General features: G+C 39.1%; 1 protein-coding gene across 1 annotated transcript in view; it reads left to right on the forward strand.

Moving 5' to 3' along the window:
* Positions 1-9,260, forward strand: part of USP13 (ubiquitin specific peptidase 13) — a 116,265-nt gene extending 107,005 nt beyond the window's left edge. The window contains exons 20-21 of the mRNA XM_037525150.2: positions 752-836; positions 3,132-9,260. Coding sequence (XP_037381047.1) covers positions 752-836; positions 3,132-3,225 — 179 coding nt within the window. The 3' untranslated portion in view covers positions 3,226-9,260. The remainder of the gene's footprint in view (positions 1-751; positions 837-3,131) is intronic.
* The last annotated feature ends 8,798 nt before the right edge of the window (positions 9,261-18,058 follow it).

Raw genomic sequence — 18,058 nt, forward strand, 5'->3', positions numbered from 1 at the left:
ACTTGTGTGTGTAACATACTTTGTGTTGTGTGGGTCTAGAGTTAAAATTCATTCAATGTGAATTTGGTACAGAATATTGTGCTGTGTGGCAGGAAATTCTTGTTAGAGGATAAACTCTGGTCTCACTCTTGAAGAAGCTGTATATCTCTTCCTTCAGAAATCAAAAACCCTGAATTTTGGTCCCATATAGTTTCCAGGCATGAAAGCATAGGAATCATATTCTGAAGCCTTATCCTTTTTGGTAAATGATGACAGCTATCTGCTGTCTTTCTCATAATCCTGACATTTGTATGGCATTTTAGTCTGACTTGCTCATTTACGCCTCATAGCACCTTGCGAAGTGGGTGGAATTTTCATCCCTGTGAAGAAACAAGCACAGAGAGATGGAATAGTTTCTCCACCCTTAAGTGGCTTGGAAGTGACAGAACCTGGTTTCCCTTTTAGACCCCTGAGCTTGCCACTAGACTGGGCTGTGGGGTTTTTATTCCCCTTCCTGATATGTAATGTCAGCTGTACTGACATAGTACAGCTATGTCTACATTTGTCTACATTTGCACATTGTGTTTGATGTCCCTTTGGGTTGGGATGTGAATATGTGTGTTTGTGTGTTCTCAGCATAGCAGGGGAACGAGACCTTGTCTTTCCATCTAGACAGTCACAGGATCACACTGTTGTTGGTGTTAAGCTCTGATCAACAGTGCTTTGGCTTTTAGAAATACTGCCTTATAACTGAGTTGTTTTCTTTTCATAGTGTATGAATTATTTGCATTCATCAGTCACATGGGAACATCCACAATGAGTGGCCATTACGTTTGTCACATCAAAAAGGAAGGAAGGTGAGTCCTTTTTGACAGGTTAATGGGATCTGTGTTTTGTCGAGTGCCTGCTATGTGCCAGGTACTCAACTGGGCATTTCAGACGTTCTCGCAACAGTGGTCCTGTAGGGATAGATTCTCATGTTTGTGTTTTGCACATCAAGAGGTTCAGGCGGTTGAGTAACCAGAACTTATTAGTATGTAGCTGTGTTAAGGCTGGTATTCAAAGCCATTTGTAACCATCATACCAAGGTGACTTCCCAAACGAAGGAAGCATCCTGTAGTACAATGTGTCACATTTGAAACCTCCATAGGATTGCCACATTTAGCCAGCAAAACAAAAACTTTAGGGTGCCCTATTAACTTTGAGTTTTTGATAAATTAATAAATAGGTTTTTAGTATAAAGGGATCTCAAATATTGCATGGGATGTACTTATACTGAAAAAAAGTATTTCTTGCTTACCCTATATCCAAAGTTGACTGGGTAGCCTAAGTTTTATCCGGCAACCCCAAACATCTAGTACTTTGCCTTAATGCAGTTTTGCAGTGGGTTTCTTGGCTGCTGCAGTGGAATTTGTAGGTATAATGAACTGGGAATGAGATAAACTTCTGCCAGGGCTGGATCCCCATGTGACTGCCTGGTTCCATTCTTTGAACTCCCTACTGTGCAGCCTGTGGGTGGGCACTCCTGCTTGAAACAGTGTGTAGGAACATGGATGCTAGAGAGATGTACCTTTACCCTCTCCTGGTAGGGTGATGACTTCTCAGCCCATGTCTCCCTCTGCAGGAATGACCAGTTCTCATCCAGAATACAGTTTTATTCCATTTTGAAGTCTTAATTTGTCTTCTTAACTTGATTAATAAAATAGTTGAGCACAAGGACTTGATTTATTGTGAATTATTTTGTTTTTTAATTTTTTAAAACTGTAATGCTGGTTACTATACCACACCTACCACCAAAACACCCAAGTTTCCCCACCATAGACCATTGGGCCTCATGTAGTGAATGCTTTTATTTTTATTACTCAGCATGATAGCTCTTTTGAAAATACTTTTCTTCAGAAAAAATAGCTGTTATAAGTAAAAAGCAAATAAAATTTATCATAAAGGATTTGTCAAATACCAAAACATAAAAAGAATACGTCTTCTGTCCAGTATTTGCCTTTCTCCTTCTGACTTATTTTGCTTAGTATAATCCACTCTAGTTCCATTCATGTTGTTGCTAGTGGCAGTAGTTTGGTTTTTAACAGCCAAGTTATATTCCATTGTAGATATATACCACATTTTCCTGATTCAGTCATCTGTTTTGGGGCAATTAGGGTGTTTCCATAGCTTGGTTATTATAAATAGTGCTGCAGTGAACCAGGCCATGCTTATTTCCCTTTGAATTAGTGTTTTTGTATTCTTTGTATAGATACCTAAGAGTATAGGTAAAAGATCAGACCAAACAAAAGGTTAGATAAAGGCAAGCTAGTAACAAACCCTAGAAATCTGACTCTAGAGCTGAGGCTGCTGAAGGGCAAGAGCAAAGTGGGGAGGGCGCCCAGTACACTAAGGGTGCTTGTGTGGTGGGTGTGGTATAGTAACAACACGTGATGAGGGGGATCCTATGCCTCTGACACATACAATGTTTGTCAACCTAAAAAAAAAAAAAAAAAAAAAAAAAGAAGACGAGATGATGTCATCTAGATGCCTAGGCGTAATCTACATATTTTGATATATTTCTTTGTGTTTTATGTTTTCATTGGGAACGGGTATGTATGTCTATCTACACACATACTACAGATGAATGTACCTGTGTATTTTCAACTTTTAAAAAAGCGTAATAGGTGCATAGCACATACAATTTTGTAACCTGTTTTTTCCCACTTCGTATTACAATGTGTTTATTTTCTCACTGTATCAAATATTCTTTGAAGATGTTTTAATAACTGTTCACTGTGTGGCAATTTATTTCTGATTTTTAGGTAGTATAATACCATACGCTGAAATAAACGTTGTTCACAATTCTTAGACTTTATTTCTGAGGCTATTTCTGAGTTCCTACAAATTTATGAAATCAAAGGGCTTAAAATGTTTGGAGGCTCCTTTAGTAATGACTTTTTGATCGAGCTGGAGGATTCAAAGAACAGTTGCTATTTCCCATGCTAGCGTTTTGTTCCTTTTTTTATACAACAAACTTGAGTTTATTTTAAAAATATCTTGCTTATTTTAAGTACTGTGCAGATATGGTACATTAACTTATTTCTGCAAAATTTTCTGGAACTGAATTGCATCCGTTACATGTTGCTTTTTTTTTTCCTCATTTTTTTCAGATGGGTGATCTACAATGACCACAAAGTTTGTGCCTCAGAAAGGCCCCCAAAAGACCTGGGCTACATGTACTTTTACCGCAGGATACCAAGCTAAACCTCAGACCCACAAATCGGCAAGAAGAAGCCATACGCCTTTTTAATTTGCCAAAAAAAAAAAAAAAAAAAAAAGTTGGGACAGCCAGACATGAAGGAATATGTGGGGTATTTATAGTTTATTTAAAGAACATCATTTGACGCCTTCTGAAATAGAACTGGGAAGAAATTTCTATTAGTGATGATACACTACTGTAGATAGTTTTTCTTTTTATAAATGTTCAAGGAAAGGGTGATTTAAAAAAGTATTCATATTGTTGGTGGGGGATGCCGCTGACACATCAAAAAATGAGGATGTGCCACTAGCCTCTGTTTTTCTTTGGGGTTCAGCAATTTTGGGCTCCAGAGAAACCAAGTAGTGGGCTCAGTGGCATAGCCTCACCCACAATAAAAGAAATGCCTATTTTTGTTTCATATCAAAAATCGAAGTATACTGGGCTGTATTTATGACATATTTTTTTCATTACACATAATAATTTCTGACCTATCTATGTATAGTAGATTAGGGTATACCTATAATGAAAGATTTTAATTTAATCACATAAATTCATAATACAATTGTGTGAATGTGTGTGAGAATGAGCGTGTGAAACCTTAATAGTTAACTGGAAAATCTGACAGGTTGGTTTTAAAAGGTTAACGCAGTTGGTTAAGCATAGCTGGAAAAAGCAAGTAAATGTTTTAAACCATAACTCAGGAATAGTTAAAAATTAGTTCCCCACTTAGATTTTCAGGCATAAAAGGACTGAGTTGTCCCTTTAAGTGTTGTTAAGAGTTGACTTGGGTTTGTCAAGTTTGGTGGTGTAATGAGAGATGCCCACAGCAGCACAATATTTACTTTGCCAAAGACAGATAAATTCTGTTTCTCAGCAGCCCTTCCTGTAAGGTTTAGTGTATATTTGTAGTTAAAATAGCTGATCTCTTACCATAACACACGGCAACTCTGTGGAATTCTGTTAAGTGCTCCAAATTTGTCTGCAATTTTCTCGTCTCTGAGCTCACTGCCTGCTTCCATTTATACATTTGCTGGGGCCAGAATCCCATCTTTGCCCTTTCTGGGATTATCACCTCCTGACTTCCCTTCACTGCTTATTGCTGTGACGAACAGCCTAATCTTGGGGGCGCTTGTAGGGTTTCAGATGCAAAGACCATTGTGATGAAAGACCATCATTTCCATTTTGGTGTTTTCATTATTTTCTTTGCAACCTGGGATTTAATCAGAGCTTCAAATGTGATGATGAGAAAGTGGAATGATAGTGCCCTATAATTTTCCTGCTGCTCTGTACAAATTCCTAGGTCTCTGGAGTTTCTATTTCAGATTATTCAGTCAAATGAAAAAGTCAGTTGTTATTATTGTCTGCTTAACATACATTTGATTGGTAGAAAGGATCTTTCTAGAAACTGTAGGAAAAGAAAATAGAACCAGTTGGGTGAACTACAGCACAGACGGTGTGTTCACAATTGTGAAGTAAAGATTTTAGCTGAAACTGGGCCTACCTCGCAGGAGACCACTTGCACCATGTGGCATGTGGTCTGGGAACTGTGGTCCAGAGACCTGCGTGCTGCCTGGAGTTGGCTGTGGGGCTTAGGCAAGTACCATGTCCTCCCTGTGCCTCATTTTCCTCATGCGCTATGGTGTGATAACCCCTGTCCACTGTACTTTGAAGATAGGGTAAGACTTGATATGGGGAACCTTTAGGAGTCATAGGTGTTATGTCTCAGGGGGTGCTAGCCACGTCTGCTCCCGTTCTTCCCACATGCTCTGTTCTTCAATTTGGGAGCAAATGAGATTGGAGAAGGAGGGAGTTCATGGAGCAGTAATTCTCAGCTACACTGTGCGTGCTGGTGTCCCCTTCTAACATTACCTTGGGTATCCCGGGGAATCCAAATCTGTGATTTGAGTCCTCGACAGGTAGAAGTCCCCATTCTAAGCAGCCTTACAGGATCCAATCTTCTTAGGGCTGAGTGAGTATCATAGAATAACAGCTCCAAATGTACAGTAAAAATGGCTTGTTTTCAGTGCTACCACAAAGCGAATCCTTTTTGGGGAATGAGGTGTGATTGGGAGTTTGGATTGAAATGTGGACAAAGATAGCATGTATTTTGAGCAAAATAATTTTATAATAAAACTTTGCAAAAGAAATGGTATAAAATCAGTATTTAAAATTATAGGCTATATATTATTTAATTTCATTCTGTAGAAAGAGAAATTCAGCCCTTTTGATGCTTAAGATAAAGTGTAAAAAAGCATAATATGTTTTTTTTTTTTCCTGCCTCCAAAACAAAGGGCTATTTCTACAGGCAAAGTTTTATATATGTACCATTCTTTTTTTCAGATTGAGTGCTGGGAAAAACTGAAGCAAATAATAGATTTCTTTCTTGCTTAAAAGTGTATTTACATGTATACCCTTGTAGACACAAGGCAGATTTCCCTGGAATATGTCTGGAATGTACTGCTTAATTTTACATGTCTGTAGACAAGATAATTTGTGTCTGATAACTGGGATAATGTGTGGAATTTGTCAATTGAATATCAGCCTGTTTGGACTCCCCTGTGTAAGGCGTGGCAGTATAATTGTGAAATTCTGTGTTTGGATGTATGTGTGAAAGAGAGCACTTTCTTCCTGTAAATACCTTTTGATATCCACTTGTGTAAAGTCCTAATGAATGGTTCTTTGGAAAGTACAATGTATCAAAGTTTTTATTTTGTCAGTTGATCTAAATGCCCATACAACTAATCAGAAATCCAGCTTGGATTTTTTGATCAAAGACAAAAAAAAAAAAAAATTGGGACTTTTTTTTAAGGGGAAGGGAAAGTATGCAGATTGGAAATCTCCTGTTTTAATACCATTTAAATGAATATTACTTCAGTATTTTGAAATTGACTCAGCTGTTTTCTCCTACCTACAAGAGAATGTGCCTGCCATTCCCGGTGCTCACTGTGGGCGGGAGGAAGTCTGGTGTGAGTGACCTGTCGCTCTGTGTCATTGATTCCCTTGACCTTAGCTGGACAGATGAGAGCCCTCCCGCCTCGAAGTGCAAAGGGGCTGGGTGACTTTACACTTTACCTCTGGGCCTTTTTCTTCAAGATGAGTGGGTTGGGCTGAATGAGCTCAGAAATCCCTTCCTGCCCTGACATTCAATTCTGTTTTTATTGTCCTATGGATGCTATGGGGGGTCAGACAGGTGAGGAGGAATCACATAGAGGTTAGATGTTATATTTTTGGTTTGTTAAAGCTTCTACACCCCTAATTTACTGCCTGCCTCATTTTTGGTGTGCCCACCCCAACTTCTATTCCTGTTACTCTTACCTTTAATTTCTTTGGTAATTATCCATACTCTTAGACCTCTCCACTTTCAATCCATGAGATATTTGTTACCATCTCCCTACAATGTGAAAAATGCATGTAAAACACCCTCCAAGCTCAAAGCCTCAGAATTACATAAATAGGTAACATTTAGTATTTTCTTATTCTAATTCAGTTATACTTATGGTCCCCCAAGTAAATGCTGAGAAAGCTATCCTTCACAGAATGGATGTCTCTTTTTGTCTTGTAAACATTATTTTTGCTAAGTTGCATCATCCGAATGGACCATCTATGGGAGGTGGCAGGTGACCGTTTCAGGGCTAGGGCATGGATTAGATAAAATGTGTTACTGTCATTTACCTTCAGTCAGTAATCCTAGTTTTTAGAACAAAGCTCTCTCCTCTTGGTGTATGATACTTCCACAGAGCTTCCCTACTCAGTAACTCATCTTGGAAGAGTTTAGATTCTTTAGACCTGTGCTACTCAGTGGGGTTGTCAGTAGCCACTTGTGATAATGATGCCTTGAAATTTGGCTTGTTCCAGCTTGTGCTGTACACAAAAGGCTTGGCATCCCCCCCAAAATGTAAAATATTTCATCAATATTTTCTATCAATTACATGGGGAAACAATATTTTAGATACATTGATTAGATAAAAGATATATTACTAAATTTTCACTTATTCCTTTTAGTATTTTTTTAAAATGTGGCTACCAAAAATTCAAAATAGGTATGTGATGCCCATTGTACTTCTCTTGGACAACGCTACTCCAGACTCTAGGTGGTGTGGGTAGGCAGTGAAATACCACAGATATGGAAGGTAACTCTATGAACCATCCAAATAGACAAAAGCAACACAAATATTGGTGTTGGAGTCAGGAGCACAGTGAGGCACAGATTGTCTTCTAGAAGATTTTTCTGTGTAAAAGATCTATGAATAAGATCTGTTAACAAACATGAGCAAATGTGCCCCACACCTAGTTCCTTCAATTTTGCCTAGAAGCTGCTAACTTACTTTTTGCGCATTTTCCAGGTGCCCAGGATGTTGCCACTTGAAGGTGATGGGCATATTTGGTTTATTTTAGGCAACATTCTCTTGTGGTTTCCTTACTCTCTTGTATTTGGTCTGTGCAGAGGTGGGTGCGTTGAAACAATGTGCAAATCTTGCCCATCGACTCCTCTTGGCCTTGGAAGAGGCTGAGCCTGCACCTGCGTCTGCCTGCCCTGCAGGTTTTGATGTTGGCTCCTGAAAGAGTTTGTTTGTTTTGTTTTGCACTAGTGACAATTGTTTAAATTATCTCAAATGTTTTGGGAGAGTATTTGCCTCTGATGGAGAGATGAATGATTAATTGCTTCAATTGTTTTAAAATTAAATGCTATTCTCACAATCTGAGGTCTCTCTCTCTCTCTCTTTCTCTGTTTTGTTTTCTGGTTTTGTAAAATGTCAAGTAAACTGAATATATTTCTCTTCCCAGATTTCTATCCACTAGTGAAACAGATAACTTGAGACAAAGACTAACTTTCTTTCTTTTTAGGATTTATTTTGTGGGGGTTGCCTGGTCCCCAGCAGTAGTAGAACATCAGCAATGACAAGATATGAACCTCTGTGAAGGGGGGAGGGGCCGAGGCATGGAGGTATCTCATGTCTTTTAGACTGTCCCTAGGATATTAAGTTTAGCCAAATGTTGGAGTCAGTTGAGGAATCCTTGGCTCATAGTTTGCTGGTGACTGTCTTTACATAGGTACAAGCAGATTTCACACTAGTTCCACAGGAGACGTCAGCATTTCTATGACACCATCGTTTTCAGGTGTATGAGCTTCTGATACTGAGGTAATAAATTACCACACACTTAGTTACTTAAAATGATACATTTACTAGGTTAGAATTCTGAAATGGGTTTTATGGGGCTAAAATCAAGGGGTCTTCTGGGAATCCATAGAAGAGAATCAATTCCTTGTCTTTTCCAGATTCTGGAAGCTGTTCCTGTTCCTTGGTTCATGGCCTTGGCCTTGCTCCATCATTAGCTTTTAATTTTATATCTCCTGATTTACTCTTCTGCCTCCTTCCTGTGCAGACCCATATGATTACACTGAGGCCCACCCTGTTAGTCCAGAATATTCTTCCCACTGAGGAAGGTAGTATTCACAGGTTTCAGAGATTAGCAGTTGCATATTTTGGATGAACATTATTTTGGCTGCCATGTAGGGATGCAAATTACAGCTTAAAATATGTCCATTCAGTGTTTAAAATTTTTATGAAAATGAACTTATATATTTTTTAAATATAGTAAATATATATCACAATAAAATGACTGACTTCAGTGCTATGCCATATATTTGGAAAGAGGGATAGAAAGAGAAGGAAGCAATTGTGATAATGAGGGATTGTTTGATTCAGAAAATTTGTGAAGTTATTGGGACAATGTTTGCAAGCCAGCTGCTGCTCATGTTCACTTGCTATATCCCATCCTACCCAGCAGGAGAGTTTACCAGTTTGTCTATGTGTTGTGTGAACTTAACATTCCTGCTTTTCAAAGGTATTGGGTGGTCGGAAAAGTCATGATATTTCTTTTCTATGTTTCTCAAGCAAAAATGCATCATAATGGTGCACGGGTGCATTGGTGAAGGAAATTCTATGGGGACTATACCTGAGGGGAGAGGGGAAGCAAACATTGTTTAAAAATGAACAATGATGTAAAAAAAAAATAAAAATGCATCATGACTTTTAAAAATTTGAACCACTATATTTATTTATTTATTGTTATTTATTTATTTATTTATTTATTAATTTTTTTATTTTTTACATCATCATTTTTTTTTAATAGAGGCATGTTTTATTTATTTATTTATTTGTTTGTTTGTTTGTTTTGTTTATACATGCACTGGGTACAGTCAGAAGCACGGGAGGGTGAGAGAATTCACCAGAGCCAGAGCGGGGAGCAGAGCAGGCAGAAGGACCGAAGTACACTGCTGAGGGGAGCAGCGGGTGGCAGGAGAGGTCTGCGCGCCTTGTGGGACCCTCCTCTGGTGGCCGGGGAGCAGCCGGGGATCGAACCGGTGCCGCAGAGGCTGCGGGCAGCTTCTCAACCCAGCGCTCAACCGATGCGCCACCGGGGAGGCCCATCATCATTCATTTTTAAACTATTTGCTTCCCCCTACCCCTCAGGTATAGTTCCCACAGAGTTTCCTTCCCCAATGCACCCGTGCACCATCACCTCAGTCCCCTGTGCTCCTCCCTCCCTCCTTCTGATCCCTCTCCCTCCTCATCCCCTGCAGGATGTCTCTGGTTTATAATTGTTTGTTTTTGCTTTGTTGTATTTTGTACTGTTATAATTTTTTCCACTGATCTTATTTTGTTCCCCTATATTCCTGCTATAAGTGAAACCATCCAGTATTTTTCTTTTTCTTTCTGGTTTATTTCACTGAGTATAATTCCTTCTAGCTCTATCCATGTTGCTGTGAATGGCATGAGTTTATCTTTCTTGATTTCTGTATATGCCACATCTTCTTGATCTAGTCATCTATTTTTGGGCATTTGGGTGGTTTCCAGGTTTTACCTATTGTAAATAGTGCTGCAATAATTATAGGGGTACAGGTGTTCTTTTGAATCAGTGTTTTTGTTCCCTTTGGGTAGATCCCTAGGAGTGGAATTGCCAGGTTGTTATGGTAGCTCCATTTTTAGTAGACTGAGGACTTTCTACATAGCTTTCCATAGTGGTTGGACCAGTTTGCACTCCCACCAGCCATGTAGGAGAGTTCATTTTTCACCACATCCTCGCCCCATTTGTTGTTGCTAATATTTTAGATATGTGCCATTCTTACTGGTATAAGGTGGTATCTCAGTGTGGTTTTAATTTGCATTTCCCTGATTATAAGGGATGTTGAGCATTTTTTCATATGCCCATTGGCCATTTGAAATGCGTCATGACTTTTACAACAACCCAATAGTCAGTGACAAACTTCAGTCATAATGGGGAAGGCATTTAACAGAAGAGTGGTGAGTTACTCTTATCCCTCATGCAACCAATTATTAAAAAATCTGGAGAAAGTCTTTCAGTGAGGTGGGCAGTCAGGTAGATAGAATGGCAAGAACAGAGGTATCAATTTGAGTTCAAATCTTATTCTCAACACAGATTAGCTACATGACTTCTGGTAAGTACTTATCCTGAAACTCAGTTTTTTTTTATCTGTGCAGTGGGTATAATACTACTTGAGATGAGTTATGAGTTATATAGAACATCTGACAGGCTAGTGGATGCAGTATATTCTTACTGTGCTATTTTCCATCACCATTTTAATCCATATAGTATTTTGATCCTCTGAGGCTTCAACTCTTTTAGTCTAAATTCATATGCTTATTGACATCAGAATTATACCAAAATTGATGATTTTTCTCAAAAGTATTTTTCTGGAGATAATTTCTGTAAATCAGCATTTTTTATCTATTTGGAATGATTCATCATTTAATAAATGTTAAATGTCTACTTGGCGTTGGACATTGTTTTCCTTGGAATGATTTCATAAACAAAATGGACACGCATCTCTGTCCTTGTTGAGTTTATTTTCTAGCAGGGAGTGACAGATATGTAAATTGTATAATAAGTAATTTGTATAATATAAAATATATTAAGTGCTATGGGGAAAAGAAAACAGAGCTTAGGGAATGCATCACTAGGACATGAGACTTGAAGGAGGTGAAGGAACCATCCAAGCAGGTGTTTGGGAAAATCTATGCTTGGCAGAGTGTGGCATCCCTGGCCCTCCTTGTTCTCAGGCTTATGGATGGGGTGGTACCCAGAGTTCTTGCTAGGCATACAGTGAGGTAGGAGGCCTCTAACCAAGGACAAAAGTCCTGGTATGAGGAACATGCTGGGAAACCAGTATATCCTGAAAACAGCCGGCAGATATTATAGCCAGAATAGTTATATCAGCTAAAATACCTAACTTCTAAGGATTAGCAGAGAGTTAGGTAGGGATAGAGAATAAAGATAACATGTTTTGACTAGCAGGAACAATGGAGTCCCCTCCCTCCCAAGCAATAGCCCCTGGTCACTCCACTCTAGTTTACATCCATAATAGCGCATCCTCCAGGCATGTACACTCCCTATGTACCAGCCCCAACTTTGTACTTGATTCTGATAGGAGACTGTCTTTGAATGGGGGTTGGGGTACATTACTGCCCAATGTAATGCCCCTCTAGTCTTCTCCTTGCTCCCACACACTTGGACTTTGAGTAATCATTCCTCGTCCCGTGCCCTCCCAATGCTGCTTCTATGCGAGGAGGTAGCAGAGGGGCTATTGGAGCAGGAGCTCCAGCATGAGAGCACATCTGATGTGTCAGGGAAACAGGAAGGGAACAGTGTGGCTCAAGGAAAGTGGTGAAGGGGAGGCTAATGGGAGAGGAGATCAGAGAGAGGCCATACCCCCTGAGCCAGAGGTCATTGGAAGGACTTGACTCTTGAGTGCAGTGGTAGCTGTTGCAGGGTCCTTAGAGGAGAAGGGACCTGATCTATCCAAAGTTTCAGGAAGATTGTTCTTGATTTAGGTTAGATAATAGGTGGACGAGGATAGAAGTAGGGGCAACTGTGGTAAGCAAGGTGAGTAGGATGGGGTGGCAGCAGTCGAGGCAGTAAGGATTGTTAGATTCTAGATACATTTGTAGGATTTCCTTCAAATGTATGGATAGGGTGTGGGTGTGAAGGAATGAAAGTAGCTAAGCTTGACCCCAAAACTTTGTTCTGAGCAACCAAAAAATGTAGTTGCAATCAACTAAGATAGAGAAGACTTGCTGGGGTTGGAGTTGATGGTAGGAAAAGATGATCAAGAGTCCATTTTGCGATGTGTTGAGTTTGAAATGCCTATTAGACTTCCATGGTTGATGGAGGGAAAGTGGATATGTAATCCTGGATTTTGAGATAGGTCTGAATTAGATATAAAATTGTGAGTTGTTGTTATCTGGATGGTACTGAAAGCAATGGATTGACTAGATATGATTAATCACCACTGGAGAGAGACTGGAAATAGAAGAGATCCAGGGATTGAGAAGTCAGGAAGAAGGTGAGTCAGCAAAGGGGCTGAGGAGAGAGTCCACCAGGGTGGACAAGAACCAAGAGAATGGTGTCTGAAGTGGTTGCCAAGTGCCAGGCGTGTTTGAGGAGATGAGTATGATCAACTGTCAAATAACTGACAGGTTAAATCAGATGAGTTGACCTTGAGATAGGTCAGCTTGGAGGTCATGGGTGATACCCATGGGGGCAGTCTGGGAGGAGAAGAACTGTAGAAGATGAATGCAGACAACCCTTTGAGGAGTTTTGCTACAAAGGTAAGCAAAGAGTTGGTGCTGGCTGACAGGACTAGGGATGGCATCAGCAGTTTTTGTTTTTAAATGGAAGAAGATCAAATAGAAAGTGCATTATGGAGGATGCAGGAAGAATTTCTGGCCCTTGAGCAGGCAAGAGGGAATAGGATCTTCAGCCAAAGTTAGAGCTGACTTTAGGCAGGGGCTGGAAGCCCACCTGTGGGGACAGGAGGGAAGCAGAGACAAGATGTAGTGGTCAGAAGATGACTGCTGGGAGTTCTCTCTTTCCTGCTTTGATTTTCTCAGGGATATAGGAAGCAACATTGTCAGCTGAGAGGGAACATGGGGGAGGTTGGGAATTTGAGGAGAGCGGACAGGGTGTGAAATAGTTATCTAGTTGAACTCTTTTCTAGATTTACATTTTCCTTTCTATTTTAATTAAATTCATTTTTACTGATATCAATTCTGTTAATTTTATGAGGACAAACTGAATCATCTGTTAGTTTTTAGTTCTCATCAAATTTTCCCTATTATAATTTTTGCTATTGCAAATTCCCTTTTACAACTATTATTTCAACAGGGCCCAGATTTACCAGGGAAATATTGTCAAGAAGATTTTGTTCTTTTGTAAATTAGTAATCAATAGTAGGTTTAACTATGAACAGTGTTAGCTGTCATCTTGGTTGTTTCTCTCAAGCCTACTTTTTCCTGGTTAGTTTTACAGTTTTTACTATTAGATGTGATCTTTTAGTCTTTTTAATTTATTTTTCTTAAAGATTTTTTTTATTTTTATACACGTACTGGGGTACAGGCCAGATGTGTGGGAGGGTGAGAGGATTCACCAGAGACAGAGTGGGGAGCAGAACAGGGGGACTGACTGAAATGCACTGCTCAGGGGAGCAGCAGGCGAGACAGGAGAGGTCTGCCACGCCTTGTGGGATTCTCGCCGGCCAGCTGGGATCGAACCTGCGCTGCAGAGGCTGTGGACAGCTTCACAGTACGGCGCTCAATCGCCTGCGCCACCAGAGAGGCCCTAGTCTTTTTAATTTACAATACCTTTTTTTTTTCCTTAGCAAAGTTTTTGCTATCATGTTTACTATTTGTGGAATATTAATTATAGACTGGGTACAATTAGTAGCAGGGCAAAGGCATGGGACATGGGTGTTCATGGGGGTTAAAATGGCAGCATAGAAACATCAGGCCTAGGAATATGGCACTTGTTAGGTATCAGAAGTGGTAAGCTTCCTTTCTGTTTCCCTTTTGAAGTTCAAAGAACTTGGGCTGGCAAGGCGGGGCCCCCTGGTTTCCACTGGTTTAAACTCAGATGAGCAAATCCTAGTAGGGAGCCCACTGCGAGTCGGTAGTTTAATTTCACAAGGCAAAGATATGAAAATTAACCATCACCCCTAAATTTCTGATTTATTAAGGTGATTACCCGGCAGCATTATTTATTATGGGGTGTGAGAGGGAAAGAAACATTTAAGTCCTTTGTGGGCCCCAAGGTGCTAGATACGTAAGATCTTATAAGGAGATTTAAATCAATATAAAGAGAAATACAGAAACTGTTAAAGCTTGGGCTGCTTCCATGTATACACATGCAGTGAAGCAGTAATTTGAAGAACTTAATTAAAATCATGTTTAACAAGTGGAGGAAGGCGACATACAAAAAAGCTAAGGTATACAAGGGCCAGGCAGAGGAGCCACAATTCAGTAAGTAGAAGGATTCTTGCTTGATATAGAGTAACAGTGAAGCAGGTAAGAAAGATGTACCTCTTGATTTTACAGAGGAGACAATGGAATTCCAACAACATTTAACACTGCCTCAGCTCAAAAGAGGGGACAGGATTCAAGAGAAGGGGGTGCTCCAGTGTCACTCTTCATCTGAGCCTGTTGTTCCTGCCATCACCAACCTCACCATTCAAGGACTTCATTTGGTAAACATTTTAGAAACAAAAGCTGCAGTCTCGATGGCATCCCTTTTCTGCTTGAGGGCAAATCCACCTTTTGCTCTGGTCTAAGAAGGCTCCCCATGAATCCCTACCCTGCCAGGGCATCTCCTAAGCTCTCCCCACCCACACCCCTCTCCACCCTGGGATCTTTGCTCCTGGATATGCACCAACCTTGTTCCAGTGGTGCTGTCTTGTACTGGCTGTTGACTCTGCCAGTACCATCTGTCCCCAGCTCCTTCTAGTAGTTCAAGTCTCGGCCAAATGTCACCTAAAAGACACCTTTCCTGAGTCCTTAAAGTAGCCCCCCGCCACTCTGCTAATTCTCTATTTGTCTTGTTCTTCTAGCACTTAGTCGTTCATGACTTTCTTTGTTAAAGTATTTATTAGTCTCCTGGAAAGCTAAATTCTTCAAAGGGCAAGTTTTATTTGATGACTGTCCTACACTAGAACAGTACTTGCACATAGTAGGTGCTCAAATATTTATTGACTGACCAAAAAAGAAAAAGGAAAAAAGAAAAAAGGAAAAAAATCCTAAAACTGAAATATATTTTAATACTTTTATTCTGAAAAGAAAATCACAAAGTCCAATTTCAGGTTAAGTGTTATTTTAGTTTTAAAAAATTAACAAAGGAGGAAGATTTTAAAGTTTTGTTTGATATCTAAAAATGCATTCCTGATTTCCAGATAACCCATGCAAAATCACGTATTGATATTCAATAAAAGGACCTTGTATCCAGGAGTACAAATTGGATTCTCTTTGTTTAAAGCAATTCTGATTCCCAGATACCACTTTGAAAGAGTCCCCAAAAGACCTTGAAGCCACAGACAAAGTTTATTTGAAAACATAGTTTAAAATTGCACAAATATAAATACAATTTAATAATGTGAAAAAGGGAAGGCATGCTTCCAATAATAGTACAAAAATACTACCTTAATCTTGGTACTTTGCAAATGATAAGCCAACTGGGTAAATTAAACGCATCCATGTGGTAAGAGGTTATTTTTATGGTAGTAATTTTATTTCAAAGAGCAATGCAGGGAAGTACTAAGATGAAGCGTAATACCCAACAGAGTTGTGCTATGATACATAATATTTCACTAAATACACAGATACATTATCATGTAGTATGCCAATAACTTTTACTCCTCCCTCCCATTGCCATTAATTTACAATAGTTCACATAATTTGGGTTGCTTTTAATTTAGAAGCTCAATGTAAACATTTAAAGTTAAAATTTTTATCACAGCTTAAAAACAAAATCCCAAGATTTTAAATATTATTGAACATGATAAGGAAGCATCACTGAAGAATTTTTCTCAAAGCAATAATTTTAGATTAGGCTAGATAGGCAATATTTGTAGATATACAAAATATATAGAAATGTCTTTTCTAAATAGTTAATAAATGCTTGTTATAGTTTGTAAAAAGTTTACTAAATTAATCAGGTTTTTTTCCAACCAATGTAAACAAATTTGGGCAATGAAAATTGAAGAGGTTTTGGGTTAGATGACATGGGGGGAAACTGAAAGGAAGTTGGTAAAAATTTAGGTTTCTTATATTTCCTCTAACTACTGGCAGCATATTCGATCATGAAGTCATTTTCCACATAGCACAATCCTTTTATTGTATCTATGCAAAAATTGTATCTATCTCAGCAAAAATGCCAAACTACTTAGCTGAGTATGTATATCCCTTGGTCCTTCCTGTGTCTTACCATTTCTCTCTCCAAGAAATTTTAAGAAAAAAGTACACATATTTTATTGACAAGCAAGGACCTGTTTCATCTTTTTTTTTTGTTTTCATTTTAATATTATTATGAATGCAGTTTCCTAAAAGTGTCCCACTGAGTCTGTCAGGGTTTGGCTGCCACACTCTGCAACGTTGCAGCTTAATTTTCTCTTGTAGCGAAGGTCCTGAGAAAACAGTTCTGAGACTGGGGCACTTGTTTCTCTAGTGTTATTTTGGTATTTCTGCAGAGGTTGCAGGTAGCAAAAACTTGCTTCAAGGCAAACTACCACGTGAGTTTGTTAAAACTCACACTTTGATTTTCTGGACTTCCCCCCCTCCCCCCTTAACTCTTTAATGTCTCCACACAACAGTCCTTGCTGTGTGTTTGGGAAAGTGTCTTTGAGCTCGTATGTGTGTGTGTGGAGGGGTATGGGGTATATGAAATGGTGGCTAAGCTGTTGCTAACATAAGACCCCTGCTTTGTCTTACTAAGCTTTGTTCTCCCAATTCCTAGTCTCCTTGTCATTATTTTCCCATAAAGTTAAATTTAACTTTACTGGGGTTCCAGTAAAAGGCAGTGAGAGGATTTCCAAGTTTGTTCTGAGTGACCATGAAATCATCTCATCTCCCCTGAATTGCAGTGTTTTTAGCCATAATGACCACGGTCAGTTTCTCAAGGGACAGGGGTCCAAGTGGCTCACCTGCCATACCAATAGGGCTACCTGGAGGTCAGTGCTGTGGCAGGCCACACACTCGCCTTATGATGGTTTTCCTGTGCCTGGTGTTACCCTAACCTCACCACCACCCCTTGTTTAGTATGTCAGTATTTTGGATTTATTCTTAATTTAGAAAAAAAATTCAAATGCATGATTCAGAATTCAGAACTCCAAACTGTGCTGAGGCAGGCAACATGATTTTGTTTAGTAGCATTCAGACATGGACATTTTATTTCAGTTTTGGATCTGTTGTGGCCTCAACTGGCTTTTAGAAATCATTTGAATGTCTAAGTACCTGGATTCCTCATAGGATTAGTTTGGCACTGGCTGCAACACTGCATACATCAGATGTGTAAATATCTGTAAAGTTCAGTGTGATAGCATGAAAGTAATCTCAAGGATAGGATATTAAAAGCAAACAGAAAAACTGTAACACAAAGTTCATGAAAATGCTTCCTTGTTCAGGAGCAAGAAAAAATAAGCTAATCTATGAGACTTAATCATGCACTGGGTAAATTTACATTCAGTAAAGTTATCTTGCATGCTTTGGTTATATTTGAATAGGCAGATTTGCAAGTACTAATGCATGCGATATTTTTGTACCTGAGGTTATATATTTTACTTTTAAAAAATTGCCTTTTTTACAAACCTTATGCCAGAGTTCATCTATGAACACTCTTTAAAAATATATATATATATATATATCTACTTCTTAGTTCAAAACAGTTTAATTTCAACCAGTTCTAGAAATACTGAGATGATAGGGGAAACTGCAGTAAAATCCCAAGAGGGAATGAATGAATTGGAAATTATAATATTTTATAAAGTCGAAATCA

Source organism: Talpa occidentalis, unplaced genomic scaffold, assembly GCF_014898055.3.
Source record: "Talpa occidentalis isolate TD23 unplaced genomic scaffold, MPIMG_talOcc4v2.1 talOcc4.4, whole genome shotgun sequence".
In the NCBI taxonomy this organism is placed as follows: domain Eukaryota; kingdom Metazoa; phylum Chordata; class Mammalia; order Eulipotyphla; family Talpidae; genus Talpa; species Talpa occidentalis.